Genomic DNA, 19,340 nt, shown 5'->3' with positions numbered 1-19,340 from the left:
ATATCTCACTCCAGTCAGAATGGTGATTATTAAAACGTCAAGAAACAGTAGATGCTGGCAAGCTGTGGAGAAATAGGAACACTTTTACACTGTTTCTGGGAGTGTGCATTAGTTCAATCATTGTGGAAGACAGTGTGGTGATTCTTCAAGGATCTAGAACCAGAAATACCATTTGACCCAGCAATCCCATTATTGAGTATATACCTACAAATATATAAATCATTCTACTGTAAAGACACATGCACGCATATGTTTATTGCAGCACTATTCACAATAGCAAAGTCATGGAACCAACTCAAATGCCCACCAATGATAGACTGGATAAAGAAAACGTGATACATATACACTATGGAATACTACACAGCCATAAAAAGGAATGAGATCGTGTCCTATACAGGGACATGCATGAAGAAGCACACTAAGGCAGGAACAGAAAACTAAACACTGCATGTTCTCACTCATAAGTGGGAATCGAATAATGAGAACATATGGACACAAGGAGGGGAACAACACACCCTAGGGCCTGCTGAGGAGTGGGCAGTGAGGGGAGTGAATTTAGAGGACAGGTCAATAGGAGCAGCAAACCACCATGGCACACATATACCTATGTAACAAACCTGCACATTCTGCACATGTATCCTAAAACTTAAACTAAGTAAATAAATAAATAAATGAATAAATGAGAATGCAAAGAGAAGGCACACATTAGGAGAAAAAAAAGTTTTCAAAAACTATGGCTAGTAAAGGACATCTACCTCTTACCTCTAGAATATATAAAGAACACTCAAAACTCAGTGAGTTAAAAAATCTTCTTGAGCATAAGATTTGAACAGACATTTCACAAGAGAAGATATACAGATGACAAATAGCACACAAAATGATTTTAAATATTCATTAAAAATGAGACTTAAACACAATGAAACATCATGACATGCCCATGAGAATGGCTAAAGTTAAAAAGACTGACTATACCGTGTGGAGGACCTTGATCCCTCATACACTGCTGATAGAAATGTAAAATTGTACAACCACTTAAGAAAGCAGCAGTTTTTCAAAAACACTTCTAAGTATTTACTATGAAAGTTAAACATATATTCATGCAAAGTTTTTTATATGGATGTTCATAACAGCTTAGTTTGTAACAGCCCCTCTTAGAAGCAAATTTTTTGGTGCCGCAAAAATAAACAGCACTGAAACATATATTTTCTCAGCAAGGCAATGTTTACTTCTGTAGCAGGGTATGTCTTGTGTATGGAGCAGAGAGCACACCTGAACAGGGGAGAAGGGTTCTTATCCCTGATACAGGTAGCCCCTACTACTGTGTTGTTCCCCTATTGGCTAGGGTTGGACCGCACAGTCTAAGCTAATTCTGACTGGCTAGTTTAAAGAGAACAGGGATACTAGCCAGAGTGGTGGAGTGAGCAGTTTTGATGGGAAAGATGGTTATGGAACAGGTAACTAAAGGTGATTCAGGTTAAAGCAGGTGACCAGGGGTGAGTCAGGATGGAGCAGGCAACCGGAAAAACAGATGTGAACTACTGATTAGAACTGACGGGTAGGTTGCTTACTGAGACTAGGGGCAAGGGGATGAATAGAACAAGGAAGTTAAAATTTTAAATGGAGAACAAAGAATAGGGGAGCTGAACATACTGACATACTGATTCTTCGAAGAGAAGTATTAGAACCCACTATATTTAATACCCCCAAACTATAACGAACCCAAATGTCTATCATCAGGAGGATAGATAAACAAATGGTTACGTATGGTGGAATACTCCTCAGCAATAAAAAGAGATGAGCTACTGATATTTGCAACAACATGAATGAATCTCAAATTATGTTGAGTGATGAAAAAGAGTAAATGTTATACGATTCCATTTATATAAAACTCTGGAAGTTTCAGACTAATCGATAGTGACAGAAAGTACATCAGCATTTGCCCTGGAGATAGCACAGGGAAGAGTGGCAGATTACAGTGTGGCATGATAAAACTTTGGAGTTTTATGGATGTGTTTAGTATCTTGGTTGTACTGATGGTCTCATGAGTATATACATATGTCAAAACATCTGATTAAACAACTTATGCTGTCTATTGCATGCTTGGTATACCTCAATAAAGCTGTTTTTAAGAAGATCTGCATATCTATTACCTCTCCTTTCCCGTTTTATGGATGAGGAAATTGAGGCCTGAGGACAAGAGAACTTTTCCAGAGTCATACCACTAGTCCAATGCAGAGGCATTAGGTTTGTTCATATGAAGCTTCTGGATGAAAATAGAAGAGCTCCTGGTATAAAATCTCAGTGTTTAATACATTCCATTCTCTATGCCAAGCACTAGACTAGATGTGTTTCATTGTTTTTCTGTCCGAAAGCATGATTTTCAAAAAGCTTCTACACAGCAAACAATCCACAAAATGAAAACACAATCAATGAAATGTGAGAAAATATTGTAAACCATGTATCTGATAAGGGGTTAATATTCAAAATATGTAAGGAACTTAGCAGCAAAAAAAAAAAAAAACTCAGCCTGATTTAAAAATGGACAGATGCTTTTGGAATTTTTGTCATGAAATATATCCCAGGGCCAATGTCCAGAATTGTATTTCTTAGATTTTCTTTTAAGGTTTTTATAGTTTTAGGTTTTGCATTTAAGTCGTTAATCCATCTGGAGCTGATTTTTGTATATGGTGAAAGGAAGGGGTCCAGTTTCAATCTTCTTCATATGGCTAGCCAATTATCCCAGCAAGGACTCCAAAAGAAATTGCAGCAAAAACAAAAATTGACAAGTGGGACCTAATTAAACTAAAGTGCTCTGTACAGCAAAAGAAACTATCAACAGAGTAAACAGACAACCTACAGAATGGAAGAAAATATTCACTAACTATGTATCCTACCAAGGTCTAATATCCAGAGTCAATGAGGAACTTAAATCAACAAGCAAAAAACAAGCAACCCCATTAAAAATTGGGCAATGATCATGAACAGACACTTCTCAAAAGAAGACATACACATGGGCAACAAGCATATGAAAAAATGCTAAATACGACTCATCATTAGAGAAGTGCAAATCAGAACCACAATGAGATACCATCTCACACCAGTCAGAATGGATGTTATTAAAAAGAAAATAACAGAGGCTGACTGTGGTGGCTCATGCCTGTAATTCCAGCACTTTGGGAGGTCAAGGTGGGAAGAATACTTGAGCCCAGAAGTTCAAGACCAGCCTGGGCAACATAGTAAGACCTTGTCTCTACAAAAGAATTTTAAAAAATCAACTGGGCATGGTGATGCACACCTGTAATCCCAGCTACTCAAGGGGCTGAGGTAAAAGGATCATTGGAGCCTGGAAGGTTGAAGCTGCAGTGAGCCATGATCAAACCACTACACTCTACCCTGTGTGACAGAGCAAGACCCTGTCTCAAAAACCCAAAAACAAACCAAAAATAACAGATGCTGACAAGGTCATGGAGAAAAGGGAATACTTATATACTGTTGGTGAGAATGTAAATTAGTTCAGTCACTGTAGAAAGCAATTTGAAGATTTCTCAGAGAACTTAAAAGAGAGCCACTATTTGACCCAGCAACCTCATTACTGGGTATATACTCAAAATATAAAAATATAACTTATTCTACCTTAAAGATACATGCACACATAAGTTTATGGCAGCACTATTCACAATAGCAAAGACATGGAATCAACCTAGATGCCTATCAATGGTAAATTGGATAAAGAAAATGTTGTACATATTGTACATATACACCATGGAATACTATAAAGCCAGGGAACTGGAAGCCATTATCCTAAGTGAATTAATGCAGGAGCAGACAAATGAAACATTGCATGTTGTCACTTATAAGTGGGAACTAAACATTGAGTACACATGGACAGAGAGGGAAATAATAGACACTGGAACCTATTGGAGGGTGGAGGGTGAGAGGAGGATGAGGATTGGAAAATTACCTGTCAGTATTATGCTCATTACCTGGGTGACATAATCTATACACCAAATCCCTGCAACACACAATTTACCCATGTAACAAACCTGCGCATGTACTCCCTGAATCTAAAATGAAAGTTGGAAAGAAAAAACTTTTAAAAATTAAAATAGGCAGAGAACCTGAATAGACATTTTTTTCATATAAAACACACATATGGCCAACAGGTGTATGAAAAGTTGCTTAATATCACTAATCATCAGCGATATGCAAATCAAAACCATAATGAAGTATCATCTCACACCTGCTAGAATGACTCTTATCAAAAAGTGGTAAGTGTTGGCAAGTGTGTGGAGAAAATGGAACACTTGTGCACTGTTAGTAGGACTATACATTGGTTCAGCTGTTATAAAAAACAATATGGAGGCTCTTTTAAAAATTAAAAATAGAACTACCATATGATACAGCAATCAATCCTACTTCTGGGTACATATCAATAAGTATCTTAAAGAGATATCTGCACATCCATGTTCATTGCAGTATTGTTTACAATAGCCAAAATATGAAAACAACCCAAGTGTGCCCTAGTAGAAGAATGGATAAAGAAATTGTGGTACATATATACAATGGAATATTGTTCAACCATAAAAAAGAAGAAAATCTTGCCATTTGCCTTATGGATGAACTTGGAGGGCATCATGCTAAGAGAAATAAACCAGACACAGAAAGACAAATACTGCATGATCTTATTTATATGTAGAATCTTAAAAAGCCAAACTCTTAGAAGTCACGAGTAGAATAGTGGTTGCCAGGCCCTGGGGACGGGGAACATGGGGGGATGTTGATCAAAGAGTACAAAATGTCATTTATAAAATGAATGGGTTCTGGGGATGTAATGTACAGCATGAGTGGAGATGGATGTGTTAATGTGATTGTGTTAATCATTACATAATGTAAATCATCACATTGTACACCTTGAATATTTTCAAATCTTTATTTGACAGTTAAATATTTAAAAAATTTTTTTTGAAGAAAAAAAAAATTTCCCAGCCCTCAATCCCAATTTCATGACAACAAAACTTTTCTTCTAACTCTTGGTGCCCCTAAGAGGGTTGATAGCCTAGATTGTTTTCCCCAAAAAACGCCATGCTTACGTTTGTTTTGAACATTGTGAGTATTCAGACTCTGTATTAATTCAGATGGACTTATTTGTTGTTTCAGGTTTGAATCGTTTGCTTACCAATGGCTCCTATGAAGCTGCATTTCCCCTGCATGAGGTATTGTGCTGTCTTTAGTCCTTATCTTTCTTTCAATTTTGTGTTATTAAAATCAGCTTCTAGGGATAGTTGATAATTGAATTTGTCGACATTTGTTCAGAATGAATTTAATTTGTTCAATGGGTAATTAGGGAGGGTCTACTTCAATTGTTATGTCTCTTCCTCAGCATAGATTTATTTCTGTATATATTTTATGTAATTGCAAGAATACTTAAGAGTCACTCAGCTTGAGTTCAGAGGAATGGCTTAGAGACTTTAAGTCATAAAATTAAAAAGGCATTGAAAATTTGCATGAGGCATCAAATCTGTGAGAATGTTCATAAAGTACATAGTCTTTGCAACAAATAAATTTATAGCTATTCTTTAAAAGAGCGAGAGGAAGCCATCTTGCAAGGTCGCTGGTAACCAAAGGGTGACGAATAAAAGTTAATAATGTACTCATCATTGCTCACCTAAGGTGTGTAAATGCTGTTACTCTATTTCCTACATAGTCTCCATCATATAAATTACTTTTGCAAGTGTAGCTGTGATTACCCCAGCTGTATTTTCCACTAGGTCTTGGATTATTTAACCCAGAATTCCCCTACACCTGGGTTTTCAGGAACATAGTCCTTCATGATTGTTGAGAGATTATTGTCATTTTCATGGTGTTGCACCCCTACTGTGGTCACTGTATGACACAGTGAATACAAAGATACATGTCATAGCCTCTGTCCTCTGAGACCTCACAAAGTAGCCAATGTGCAGCAACTGTTAGCTGATCTTCAGTACAGCCTTCTGTTGGAAACAATGGTAATAATTTGTCAATAGACTTTGGAAGACAGTTCCAATTCTCCATAAATGGCAACTCTTTCCAGAACATACTTTTTTTTGGAGGACAGTGGTTCTTCTCTTAATTTTAATCACCAAGAGGGTGCAAAAGGTGAGGTAGAATTTTCAGAACTTTATTTATTAAGAAAACCAGAAGCTGCCATCTGAGACCCTGTTTACAGACTGCCGGGAAACATGTTTGGAATGCTCCATTTACTAAGACAGAAGCAAACATTTTGACACAGAGGTTTGCTAGAGCCACACACAAGTACTTCTGAACTCTAAAGACATACACTGTTCCCCAAAACATCATGTGGCTTCATCATGTGATTATTTGTTGGCATTGCCCAGAAAAGGGTTTTATGAGAATTGCATCCTCCCTACTCCCAGCCCCAGCTCATGGTACAGGCAGTGTCTGAGAGATGGTAAGTGGCAGAAGGTCTCTGCAGGGGAGTGGGTGGCTGGGCATGGAGATGTCTAAGGAGATGCAGCTACAAAGCCCCACAGAGTGACTCATGGCCTTCATAATGACTTTCCTATCTCAGTAAAGTCCTGTATTCTATGAGAAGAGAAATTCCAAATTTGTAATAGCAGCAGCAATCATTGCATCATTGCTCTTCTGCCTTTTTCTCTCAGTTTAACTTGATTATGTTATTTAACCTCAGAGGCAGGAAGGCAGGAGGGTCAGGTATTGCTGCTTTTGTTTCACATTAAAGATTTAGATAGAGGTTTAGAGAAGGGTGAAACCTCCTTAAGTCACACAGTGAGTTGGTGATTGAGTTGAGACTCACCTGAGTTTCTTTACTCCCAGCCCTGTATTCTTTCCATTAAGAAAGGACTTATCAGGTGTGGTGACTCAGACCTGTAACCCTAGCACTTCAGTAAGCTGAGATGGAAGTATTGCTTGAGTCCAGGAATTTGAGACCAGCCTGGGCAACATAGTGAGACATTATCTATTTGGTAGAGACATCTCTACCAAAAATAAATAAATAAATAAGAAAGGGCTTCTCAGCTTAATGTGAATAATTAGTTTGCCTCCAGAAAGTACCTTTTCTCTTTGTGAAACTAGCATTGCCACAAACTAACCCCAGAAAAACATGCACCTCTCTGGCCCTTTGTCTCCTCATTTCTTCAATGACGAGGTTGAATTAAATTTTAATTACAAGAATTGTGAAGTGACTTCCAGCTTTTACATTCCAGGATTTTCTTGTCGATCACATTGTGACAAGGTTACAGCTATGACTGTTTACCAACTACCTTACCTTGAAAAAAGTGGGAAGAGCGGCCAGGCACAGTGACTCACACCTGTAATCCCAGCACTTTGGGAGGCCGAGGGGGACAGATCGCTTGAGGCTAGGAATTTGAGAGTAGCCTGGGCAATATGGCAAAACCTCGTCTCTACAAAAAGTACAGAAGTTAGCTAGGCATGGCGGCACATGCCTATAGTCCCAGCTACTCAGGAGGCTGAGGTGGGAGTATTGCTTGAGCCTGGGAGGTGGAGGTTGCAGTGAGCTGAGATTGTACCACTGCACTCTAGACTGGGTGACAGAGTGAAACCCAGTCTCAAAAAAATAAAAGAGAAGAAGAAGAAGAAGAAGTAGGGAAGAGAACAAAGTCTTGGGCATGGCCCCTGGGCCAGACTCTATTTATTCAAACCACATAAGAAACCAAATAGGACAAATATGATTTCATTATGGATTAGGAAACCAAAGCTCAGAGCATTTAGGGAGCTTGTCCAATATCTTGCTAAAAAGTAGCAGAACCAAATCTGAACTCAGTTCAAACCTTTCTGATTATAGCAAGTACGTGCTTTTTACTAGACAGCAGCAGCAGCAAGACAACATCCAAAGTAACTCATGGAACTGCCTGCCCTTTAATAGAGAGGATTCATTTCTTTCTCATATCACTCCTATCACTACACCTGTTGTAAGACACTAGCATTACCATCAGCATTTCCTCGTGACTTTTGTGAGTACTACCTCACTGGCAGTGGTGTTTTTATCCCAGGGAAGTTATAGAAGTAAAAACTCCATTCGAACCCATGGAGCAGAAAACCACCGACATCTACTCTATGAGTGCTGGGCTTCCTGGGGCGTGTGGTATAAATACCAACCTTTGGATCTTGTAAGGTGAGTTTTTAACCAGCTGCATACATAAAGCTTACACAGAATGATTAGGGCAGACTGTCAGCTGGGACAAGCTCTCAATGAGGGAAAGAGAGTCTGAAGTATACAGCTCTCACTCATATCTGGCTTCTTCACAAGAGGGAAACTCATCTGAGGACATCAGCTGTTCTTAGTAAACCAACCATCCCTCTGATAAGGATGGAGTTTCCCCCAAAAGAGTCTTAGAGACGGGTCCAGGAATGGGCATGTGAAATCAGCCAGACCTGTCACAAGACTTCATAAAGAGCAAGTCATCCTTGTGAGTCTTATTGACAACTCATCTTGTACAAAGGTCACACTGCTTACATATATTACTGACAAAGTAAAATATCTATTATTGTTATGCAGATAGGGCATATGGAGTACTGTCATTCCAATAAATTTCAGGCTTAGTTTTCATTTAAAACTAATAACCTTTAAAAACTTTTAATCTGAAGGTCAAAAAGTATATCAGCTTTTAACCTATGATAACTGTGAAGTGGAAATTTATGGCTTTTTAAACCATCTATATCTGCCCAACTTTTCGCCTTGGCAGCATTATTCTCTGATATCTCATTATTTATTTAGAGGCCGGTTATTAAGATTGGGTAATAACAACCCACACTTCGTGGATGCCTTATTAAAGAGAGAAAGTCATGTCTCATTTCCTAGATTAGATAGATGTGTTGCACTTAGATATTGGGGCCATAAAACAATGAGCCCAGAGGGGAGGAAAAACAAGACACTCACTTTGTCTTTCACCCCACTGGGTGGTATCCTTCCTACCACAGCTCTTATCACCAAGTGTTTGCTCCCAGTGTTCCAAGGGCATTGATGAATTGTGATCCATTCCTTGTGTTGGTAAATAATCCAGATAATCTGGGTGAATGAAAAATCTTTTCTGCGATAAGATCATTTTCCTTTGATCAGACTCACTGTATGATACATGGTGGGGGAAAAAACAAAAGTAAACTCTCTTCCCAGCCTCGGTGCCATGTTACAGGATTACATTGATTAGAAATTATAGGTAATTGCTGTGGGCAACACATTTCCCATTCATGACAGTGTTTTGATTAAGATTTTGCAGTTGCAGTTAGTCGATGAGTATTAATTAACCGTCTATTGTGTTTCTAGTACTGTGCTAAGTACTATTGGCAAAGCCAAACCAACTCCAAAGGTCTCTGGCTCTGAAAAACTCAGTTTCACTTAGCAACACAGGCCCTGCATACTTGAAACAACAAGAAAAGAAATGCAAGACTATATGTAATTAGGTGAAATGTGTGACAGAGGCCATACATTTTACAGTAATTCAGAAAAATGGAAGGAATGGATGTGGGCAGCACCCCTGTGGAAGTCTCTGGGGAGCTGAGCCCTGGAAGAACAGTGGCATTTATGTCGGGCAAATAAAGGACGATAAAAAGCACAACCAAGTCTTAAGTAGAATGAAGCTGTGGAGCATCTAGGGAATGTCATCTCTTAAACAGTTCCCATCCTATGGGTTTTATTTCCACCCTATCTCTCGAATCGGGCCCCACCTCAGCATCTCCACTGCCTTCACTTGTGACCTGGACTATGACAGTTGTGTGCCTAGTTGGTCTCCCTTTGCCCACTCTGGCCCCTTCCAATCTATTCTGTCTTCTCAGAATAAGCTTGTGTACAGCCATGTTATTTTATGGAAGGGCTAATTCTATTTCTGATACAGAGTAGTAGTAGGAGAAGAAATGTAAGCCCAGATCCTAGATTTAGATTTGATTGGATGTTCTAGTCTCTTGGCTTACCTTGCTTGCAGTTTAACCGTAAGGTCACTACAAAGTAAAATGACTACACAAAGTTTCATGAAGCTTAACTTCACACCCTGCACTGTAATTTGCAAGGCTATTGTGTCTTTAACAGGAGGTACTTTGGAGAGAAGATTGGGTTGTATTTTGCCTGGTTGGGCTGGTACACTGGCATGCTCTTCCCAGCTGCCTTCATTGGATTGTTTGTCTTTTTGTATGGCGTCACCACTCTGGATCACTGCCAAGTCAGGTATGGGGAACTCTTGGGTGAGCCTGCCTTTGTTTAGTACTTAGAGGTGGCTGTTTGCATTTTGGGGGTGTTCACAGACTGTGGAGACACTTAGCTTTTCACCTACCATCTCATGAAAAAACTCAAAGGTTCAGTTCATTAGCACCTCTCCATCCATTGTCCTTGCTGCCATGGTCTTTAGGTATCATGGAGTGAATGTTATCTTTTCAGACATACCAGCCACTAAACATCCATAGAACAAGCCACTTTCATTCATTGACTATAAGTGCTCTCTTTTTTAACTTTTTCACCTTTTTTCTCAGCTGATACTGCAAAATAGGGAACTAGCAATTCTGTCTTATGAATTCTCTGTTTTTACAAGAACTCTTTAAACTTGAGACAGAAAGACATCTCACCAACTTGCTAGTACCTTGGGAGTGGTTCAGTGTCGACCATCATTACCTTGGTTGTCTCACCAGAATATAGGTCAAGGTACTCACAGAGATCTTGTTGCAAGCCTGGACTATGATCTTAAATTGTGAGATCTTGTTGCAAGTCTGGACTATGATCTTAAATGTGCCTTTTAAATGTGATTGCAAAAATAAAAGTGAGTGAGTAAGCCTCTCATCTACAAAAATATTTTGCTTTCTGGTGAAATTGTTAATGTGTTAGTGAAATGAAATTTTCCCCCAGGATAGTGCTAGAATCTCTAGTCATTTATATTTTATTTTCCATATTAGTTTTAACTTTTCATACGCATAGAGATCAAGATAAGTATCTTTATATGTCTTCTGACTCCCATAATTCAATATGAAATTGCTTCAGACATATGAAAAGTGAAGGACATTTCTATAATTTGGGATATAACAATCAATGTTTGGCTTTATGTATTTTCCTGAGTTTAACTTATTAATACGTAAAGCTAAGGAACAACCTCATAAGTAGGTTTATCAAATTATTTAAATGTGCAAGAACTTGTTTACATTAATAACAGATAAAGTTAAGATGCTTCTAAGGGCATAAATTTAATCTACTGGATCTTATTTACTAGTTGAACATTCTGTTGAAGTTAGAAAAAAAGTTCCAAGTCATCAAAAAGCAGTCTTTTCTGTTCTCTTTTCCAGTAAAGAAGTCTGCCAAGCTACAGATATCATCATGTGTCCTGTGTGTGATAAATACTGTCCATTCATGAGGCTGTCAGACAGCTGTGTATATGCCAAGGTAATTTCAAACTGTAGCATTTTAGATGGATTGAATTTAGCATACACCTTCCTGAGGTATGGTGGGTAACCATATTCTGTCATTTCCAGTCTTTGATTCTCAAGTGAATGTTGTAGGATAGACTTACCTCCATCATTCAGTATTCTAATTCAGATATCTTTTTAAAATGCCCAAGCATTTGAAAGTCATGGCTCTACACAACATTACATGGAGGTGCAGCATGGCCCAGTGTGAGGAGCATCGTTGCTGGAGTCAGAGAAATTTAGGTCCAAATTTTGACTCTGCTCTTTACCATTTCTGTGTCTGGGAACAAGATATTTAACTCCTTTGAGTCTCAGTTTTCTCATCTGCAAAATGGAGACCATGAGGCTTGTTTCACATGGAGTTAAGGTGTATACTGAGTATAGTGCTGGGTAAATAGACCTCAGTAAATGACAGCTATCATTATTTGCCTCTTCTTCATCATCATTATTGTCAAAATGACCTCCATTCATGGCCAGCTCAGCCACTTACGTCTTTAGCCCTGCACATGTGTCCCCTTTCTAAGAATGAGCTTTCTTGTCTCTAAAGTGCAGGAAATATGTGCCCTCTCTGTCCTACCCTATCAGAATGACACAAGGACAGAAGAGAATACATGTGAAAGTGCTTTGAGAAAAAAAAAATACATGGCACCACCATTTTTATTATGTTATTGCATAGCCCTTTCTCGTGATATGCCTTACTTTATTGAAATATTAGACATGTTCCTCACATTCCTAGGGTTTTTTTTTTTTTGATACTTAGATGATGGTGTCCCTAACACAAAACAATAGCTGAAATTTGGGTTCATGAAGACTTTTCCAATAGCCACTACCTTTTGGCTTGCCCAGATTCAGACATAAATGGCATTGGCAGATTTTATCCAGCCTTTGTAATCAAGGAAGCTGGATCTATCTAAGTACTCTGTTGGCATTGCAGAGTTTTGTTCATTTTAAATGAGAGAACATTTGACAGGCAACCCAGGATCCCACCTATCTATAACGTCTTTAGTACTGCAGGTGGCCAGTAGTGTGGGAGGAGCCCAGACTGCAGCAGTGAGCTGTGGTTTTGGAAAGGTTTGAGCTCTTATGTTGCAAGGGACAAAAAAAAGCACAAAATGCTCTCCCTATCTTTGGGAAACACTGACTGGGTGAGGATAAATTTAGCAGAGTGACCTTAGGATGTAGAGACTTGATGAGGATCAAGAGTTTTGTCAGTAATATAATTTTGCTTAAAGGTCAGATATAAGCCTGAATTGCTCAGGTGTTAAAACTCTGCTTCTGGGGAACCCCAAAAGCAGAAGCCTGTTTTTTTTTTTTTTTAATGTGGAAATATATGCTTGAGTAAAATTCTCTTTTTTAGGAGTCTTAATAATTCTTTGAAGGAATCATCATGAACAGTTTATGAGTGCTCAGATTTTATAGGGGCTTATTTTGGCAGTTATTCTCCCTAACTTAAGACCTAGAAGAATAATAATTATAATAGTTACAACTAAAATAATAGCTAGGTAATCTACATTGATTATTTCTAATTCTCACAGCAACTTCAAGATAGATGTCATTATTTCCATTTTATTCAGAGACTCAAAGAGGTAAAAATTACTCACGCATGATCATGCAGCAGTAAGTCGCTGGGACTTGGTTTACTGCACTGCCAAACATGCCTTCTTTACCACTGTGCCTTATTGAGCCACAAGATGTTTAGATTCTGAGTTTAATATTTGGCCTTGCCTGGAAACTTAGTAAAATGAAAGATAAAAAGCTTTAGAATGACAGAATTGGAGTTATACAGGGTTTCTTTTAGAAATATTTATTAGAGATGTTAGAGTGATTTCATGGGACTGTGGATACACAGAAGTATTGAATCAGATTGGAGCTAGGATCCAGTCCAGTCAGGCTGTTCTGCTGATAGGGATGTTGTATCCTTGCCTCTTCTGTTTGCAAGAATCAGAAACCCAACTCCAACTAGCTTAGGCAGAAAGTGACTAAATGATACATTTTACCAGAACTGATACTGGGGTAGGTCACACTGTGTGATCATGAGGGCCTCACAGCCTAGAACTGGTTCTCCATGGCCCCCGGTGTCCCTGCCCATGTGATCATTCTGTAGACTAGTTTCCTGTTTAACAGAAAAGATAGCTAAGCTGCTTTGGCTCCAGGCTTACGTCTTCCTTCCCTTGTCTCCTTAAGTGTATTTTTGTGCTTATTTTAAACTCCTGGTCTGCTGCTACACTATGTCTATGGGAATCTTCTTCAGAGGGGAGGGGTTGTTGTCTTTCCCATATATTCCGTTATTTTGGCCTGTGGATACTTGTCCTCTGGAGGCATCAGTCACTTTGAGTAAGGGCAGAAGCCAAGCCCATGTCTGTCAGTCCTAGGTGAGTTACGGAGAGGACAGCATGCCCCAGGCATGACTGTTTGCTGCCACTCTATCAGAGGACTTTTCTGATAGTTTCATTTTGAAACCTGCCTAAGAACAAAGCAGAATTGGGTGGCAGCACTTTCCCTTGATTGTAATCCACCAACCCTGGGGTTTAAGAGGAGGTAGACTGTGGATTGAATACCTGGGGCATCTATACAGGTAGCACCTGCTTTTCACCCATGTCTAACCAAGCAGGACTTTGAGCATTCCCTGACACTGCTCCAGGAACACCAGCACCCGTGGTGTGGCCTGCTTAGCTGATTTCTGATGGAGGGGAAACTAATTGTCCAATGGCCACTTGAGGGAGAGAGGCTAGAGTAGAGCTTATGTATTTCTCTAACCTGTGCTCTCATTCTGCTTGGGATCTACCACCCTACCTCTCCCCCCACACCACCACCGTCACACACACACCAGTTCAAGATAACCTCCCCTCTCCGCTGGGGTTGCTCAGGGTCTTTGTTTTTTGTTTTTGTGTTTTGTTAGTTCCTCTAATCTACTATCCTGCTTCTCCAGGGTTGATTTTGGCAGAGGGTGCCTTCAGCTTAAGCTAACTGACCATCTCATTAGGAACCAGAAGCCCCTATAACCTTACCCCTCCTCATTCATATATTGTCAAATTGATAACTGCAGCAGAAAGCTGTCTGCCTCCAAATGTTTGTGTGTCAGCCCCAGGGCAGTACTCTGATTGGTTCTATTTTGAGGCATGTGTCCCTTGAGACCAGCAGGAGTTACTTGGAGAAAGGAGAATGGAAGAAAGATGATCTGGGTAGCCAAAAACAGTGATAACTGCAGTCCATTCCAGAATGGACACTGATGGTGCAAGCTACACCTTCTAGCAGCTCTCAGTAAATACTTTGATAGAGGCTGGGTGCGGTGGCTCACACCTGTAATCCCAGCACTTTGGGAAGCTGAGGTGGGCAGATCACCTGAGGTCAGGAGTTCAAGACCAGCCTGGCCAACATGGTAAAACCCTGTCTCGACAAAAATACAAAAATTAGCATGATGGCGGGTGCCTGTAATCCCAGCTACTTGGGAAGCTGAGGCAGGAGAATCACTTGGACCCAGGAGGCAGAGGTCACAGTGAACCAAGATCGTGCCATTGCACTTCAGCCTGGGTGACAGAGAGAGACTCCATGTCAAAAAAAAAAAAAAAAAGAAAGAAGGAAAGAAGGAAGGAAGAAAGAAAGAAAGAGAAAGAGAGAGAAAGAAAAATACTCTGATAGAGAGCACAGACCAGTCAAATACCACTAGAACCTTCAAGCTTAATTTGATACCAAGGGCCCAATCTACAGCTTAACATTCCCTCTGTCATATGAAATAGATAAGCTTCAGACATTTGTTTCATAGTAGGTATTTGAGTGCTGCCCATCTCTCCCCTATTCAAAGAAAGAGAAACTTTTGGAATAATCTGAAATACTTCATATTCTGATATAACATGAAAAACCTGTTTATATTTGGTGCATTCTCGAAGGGACAATAAAGTATACTTTATAAGTAGCTATAAAGTACCCCAAAAAAGGTTATGCTTTATGAACCTATTAGTCATCATTTCAATTTGTCATGGACATTGGTGTGATTTATACTGGAGGCAGAAATGAGCTTGGCAGTTTTGTAGTAAGAATGGATATTTTTGCTTTCTGCTGTGGTGTTTGCAATAGAATATATTATTCTAGCAATAAAGTATTGCTATCCATCTCTTTGTGTTAATGTGGAAAAGGTAAATATAGTGATTATCCAAGGCTTTAATAAGGGTAGAGTTGGATTTAGTTAATGGCTCTGCTCTTTTTTATAAGGCTGAAATCCAGAGGGCAGCCCAGAAAATGTTTGCTCAAAACTACATAAACAAAATAGCCATGTTTTCAAAGTGAATAAATGAGGCATTAAAAACAGTGCTTGGGAAGTTGAAAACCTTTAAAGCAGCAATAATAACACCTTCCTGGTCCTAAATATGACTATATCCATACACATATGTATGGATATAAGAGTTTTATAGTACACAAAGGGGAATTCTTAGTAGCACTATTGGGACTGCTGATAAATGTTCAACTAGATTATACCCACATAAAGAGAACAAATTCTCTTCTCTATATCTGAACTACCTCACAGTTAAAGGAAGCTTTTTCTTATTTATGATCCAAAAGGAATATTCTCTCCCCCACCACCCCGCAAAAACCTACAAAACTCATCGTATCATCACAGTTATTTTTATAAAACTTGAAAAAGTTTGAATTGGAATATCATATATGAGAAATTAGCTCAACATTGATTCTTATTATTCGCAGGTAACCCACCTTTTTGACAATGGAGCCACTGTCTTCTTTGCTGTTTTCATGGCAGTCTGGGGTAAGTGTTCTAGAACCATAAAATTTGAGTTCTCCTTATATACCCTATGATATGTTCCTTTAGAAGTCACTTTGGATGTGAAAGAAAGAAGCTTGAGTAAATGGAGTTGGCCTTTCTATTAGCAAAAAGTTGGTGAAGAATTTATTGGGTTTATTTGAAATGATATTTTAGAGGAAAGACATGTCTGATTTCACTTAAACCTTCAACAATGTCATTAGCTATCTGTTATTATAGTAAAATTCACTTTCTGTTGGACACAGAAATAAAGCTTATGGTACAACTTTAGTTTAGGTCAGGGGAGAACTGAAAACCCATCTCAGTATATATAGGGGTTTCTATTGTAAATGGCTAACGTGTGAGTGCCCACCTTTAGCTTTCTTCCAGTACAAAATTACCTCTAAAAACAAGTCCTATTCACAGGACTGAATTGAGCTTTCTGATACCATTTCAAGCTAACAGCCCATCACACAAGGTGTATTGGAAACAGTCAAATATTTGGAAGCAACAGGACTTGATTGAAATCTCAACTCTCTTTACACACTAGGCTGTGCAATTTTTGGCAAGTTAGTTAACCTACCTCTTTGTAAAATGGGTTTACTAAACTATAATAGTCAAATAATTATACAGCTTTAATTTAATGATGTAGAAAAACATCTCACAAGTTCATGGAAAACAGTTAATGGCAGTTACCTTTGGAAAGGAAGATTCATGGAAGAGTAGGTGAACAATGATGAGAGACAAACTTTATGCTGTATATTTTTAGCCTGGTTTGAATCTTATACTTTTCTCTCATAACTTCAATTGCCAAAATCTGAATTTTGATGTAACAAGCTCTACTAACTTTAGACTTAGGCTCATCTTGTTCATTATGTCTGCTATGAATATTGGAATCTTCCCCATCTTTCAGGCCCCAACTGAAATGTCATCTGCTCCAGCCAAAAGATGTCTTCCTCCTTTGAACTTCCATAGCATTTTGTTCTTAGGGCACTTAAAATTATTTTCATACATAACGTATCTTGTCTAGTAGATTTATGGTCCTTGAGAACCATTATGATCATCAGAAATCTCATACATTTTTTATTTTGGAGATGGATAGAATCAGTAAGTTTTTGTTGGATGGATAGGTGGGTCAATGAATGGATGGAAGGGTGGATGCATGGATGAATGGGTGGATGGATAAATGGATGGATGGAAGGAAAGAAAAAAAAGAGAAGAATGAGAAACAAATTACCAAAAGGATTTATTTATGATACAGTGAATATATTTAAGAGGTCTTTTTTGATAAGTGAAAACATAAAACTCTGTTCACTTGAGGAGGCTGGTTCTTGATATATTCTGTCTTTTGTACCTAGAGACTGTCAAAGGAAAATTGTCCCACCCATCACAGCCCTGTTGAAGGGGCATGTTTTGAACCCTATGACTCCAGCCCCTCTCAGCCAGTAAGCATTTGAACCAAGATCAGTCAAACCACAGGTTGGTGAGTGGCCTTGGAAAAGGCCTGAGGTTCTGCCCAGACAAAGACTTATTAGGGCCACCCAGATTCTCATTCTCTAGAATGTGAACTAGGAAATGTAAAGGGAAATAGGGAGTTAGGAGCAGGAACTGACACTGAAAGACACAGAGAGCAGGAGGGAGGGGAAAAAAAGAAAGATTAAAATTGACCATCGTGTAGAAGTAGGAACAGGAGGAATTAGGAGGCTGAAGTTATGATAACCAGAACCTAGAAATAAGTAGAAGCAAAGAACTAGTGGAAACAATTAGAGGGTGATAAAGCCAATTGGGAGAAAATGCAAGACAATCCCCAAAGAGAAGCAAAGAGAGAATATTACCAAGTCATGTTATTAGTGGAGTGTCAGGATGAAGACCCAGACTCTCTGTGGCTGAGGTCTCTCTCAAGCTTTGGGCTTCCATATCCTGTCTCTGAATAGGCCATGTCTTTTTTCCTATAGGATTCCTGCCTCCCTTGGTGGACCTTGTGAAAAGCTTTCACTGTTCATGCCACCCTTAATGCATCTCTGTCCCTTGCAAACAAACTAACCCTAACAGGACTTTTGGTTACAGCACTGAGCTCTCAGATAAAGAATGCATATCTACTTTTACTAGAATTTATTAGTATCAGAAACCATGATTAGGATAAGCTATATAATGTTTAAGCTTTGCCATGGCCACAAATGAGGGGACTTTGGAAATGTATTCATTTCCTAAATCAGTGGTTCCCAAACCTTTTCAGGTCATAGCACACATAAAAAATGAAAATATTTACACAGCATGCTGGTATACATGGAGGAGCCTCCTTATGGCCACGAATAGGGCTGTCCCAAACACCCTAGCCTCAGAAGCCGCAAGGGTTGAAAGGGTTATTATTATTGTTCCTGGCATAGTCATTTGGAAGCTCTGCCTTGGGCTGCTAATCTACTGCGTAATGAGTTAATGCTTCTATATAAAGAGGGTATCCTGTTGGTATTCTGGAAGAATTAAAACACAAAACTTTCTTACCCACTTCAGTATTTCACCAATTCAGATATACTTTAATTGAATAATGGTTTCTTCTCACAGTTTACCTCCTGAGACTACACAAAAGTAAATTTTGGTAGGATGACATTTGTTCATAAGGCAGGTTATTACTCTCTCCCACTACCTCCGTTATAAAAGAGATGGCAAGCCCTCTTTGCAAGTAGTGTTTTATGTTATGGATGACAAGTAGGTTTTGTTTTATCCCCTTGCCAACCTTAGCTGATTGGTGCTGGCTGCCTGGAGCATGGAGTTGAGAAGTTTCTGAGGTTGAAAGTGGGTGGATTGAAGATTTAACAGCCCTTGTACTTTGGAGTATACTTTGTAAGACTCTGACGGATGTTCTATAATTAACTTTGGACACAAAGGAACATTTTAGGGCCATTCCAGGCAAGACATGCCTGGAATAATTCACCCTCTAAGTTGCTTGGTCTTAGATGACAACTTATTGCCTAAATCCCATATTATTCCTATAAATGTGCTAGTTTGAGAAAAAGAATGAGTTGCCCCAAGTGTTTCTTTATAGATAGAGATATGCCTTTTGCAGAAATCTAAAATAGCCAACAATATTAACAGAGACATTAATAGCATTCATTTTTTGAGGGATTACTATGTACTAAACACAGTCCTAAGCATTGCCCACGTATCATCT

At 38.9% G+C, this 19,340-nt stretch overlaps 1 protein-coding gene across 6 annotated transcripts in view; it reads left to right on the top strand.

Moving 5' to 3' along the window:
• Positions 1-19,340, top strand: part of ANO4 (anoctamin 4) — a 212,383-nt gene that overhangs the window by 124,262 nt on the left and 68,781 nt on the right. For all 6 annotated transcript variants that reach the window (XM_064379929.1, XM_064379928.1, XM_064379931.1 and 3 more), the window contains 5 exons: positions 5,158-5,213; positions 8,031-8,152; positions 10,061-10,195; positions 11,299-11,395; positions 16,117-16,177. In XM_064379929.1, the coding sequence (XP_064235999.1) occupies positions 5,158-5,213; positions 8,031-8,152; positions 10,061-10,195; positions 11,299-11,395; positions 16,117-16,177 (471 nt within the window). The remainder of the gene's footprint in view (positions 1-5,157; positions 5,214-8,030; positions 8,153-10,060; positions 10,196-11,298; positions 11,396-16,116; positions 16,178-19,340) is intronic.

The sequence above is a fragment of the Aotus nancymaae genome, unplaced genomic scaffold (genome assembly GCF_030222135.1).
Source record: "Aotus nancymaae isolate 86718 unplaced genomic scaffold, 86718_ANA_hifiasm-v0.15.2.pri h1tg000021l, whole genome shotgun sequence".
Lineage (NCBI taxonomy): Eukaryota > Metazoa > Chordata > Mammalia > Primates > Aotidae > Aotus > Aotus nancymaae.
The sequence above is the reverse complement of the archived record's forward strand: the minus strand, read 5'-3'. Positions and strand labels throughout refer to the sequence as shown.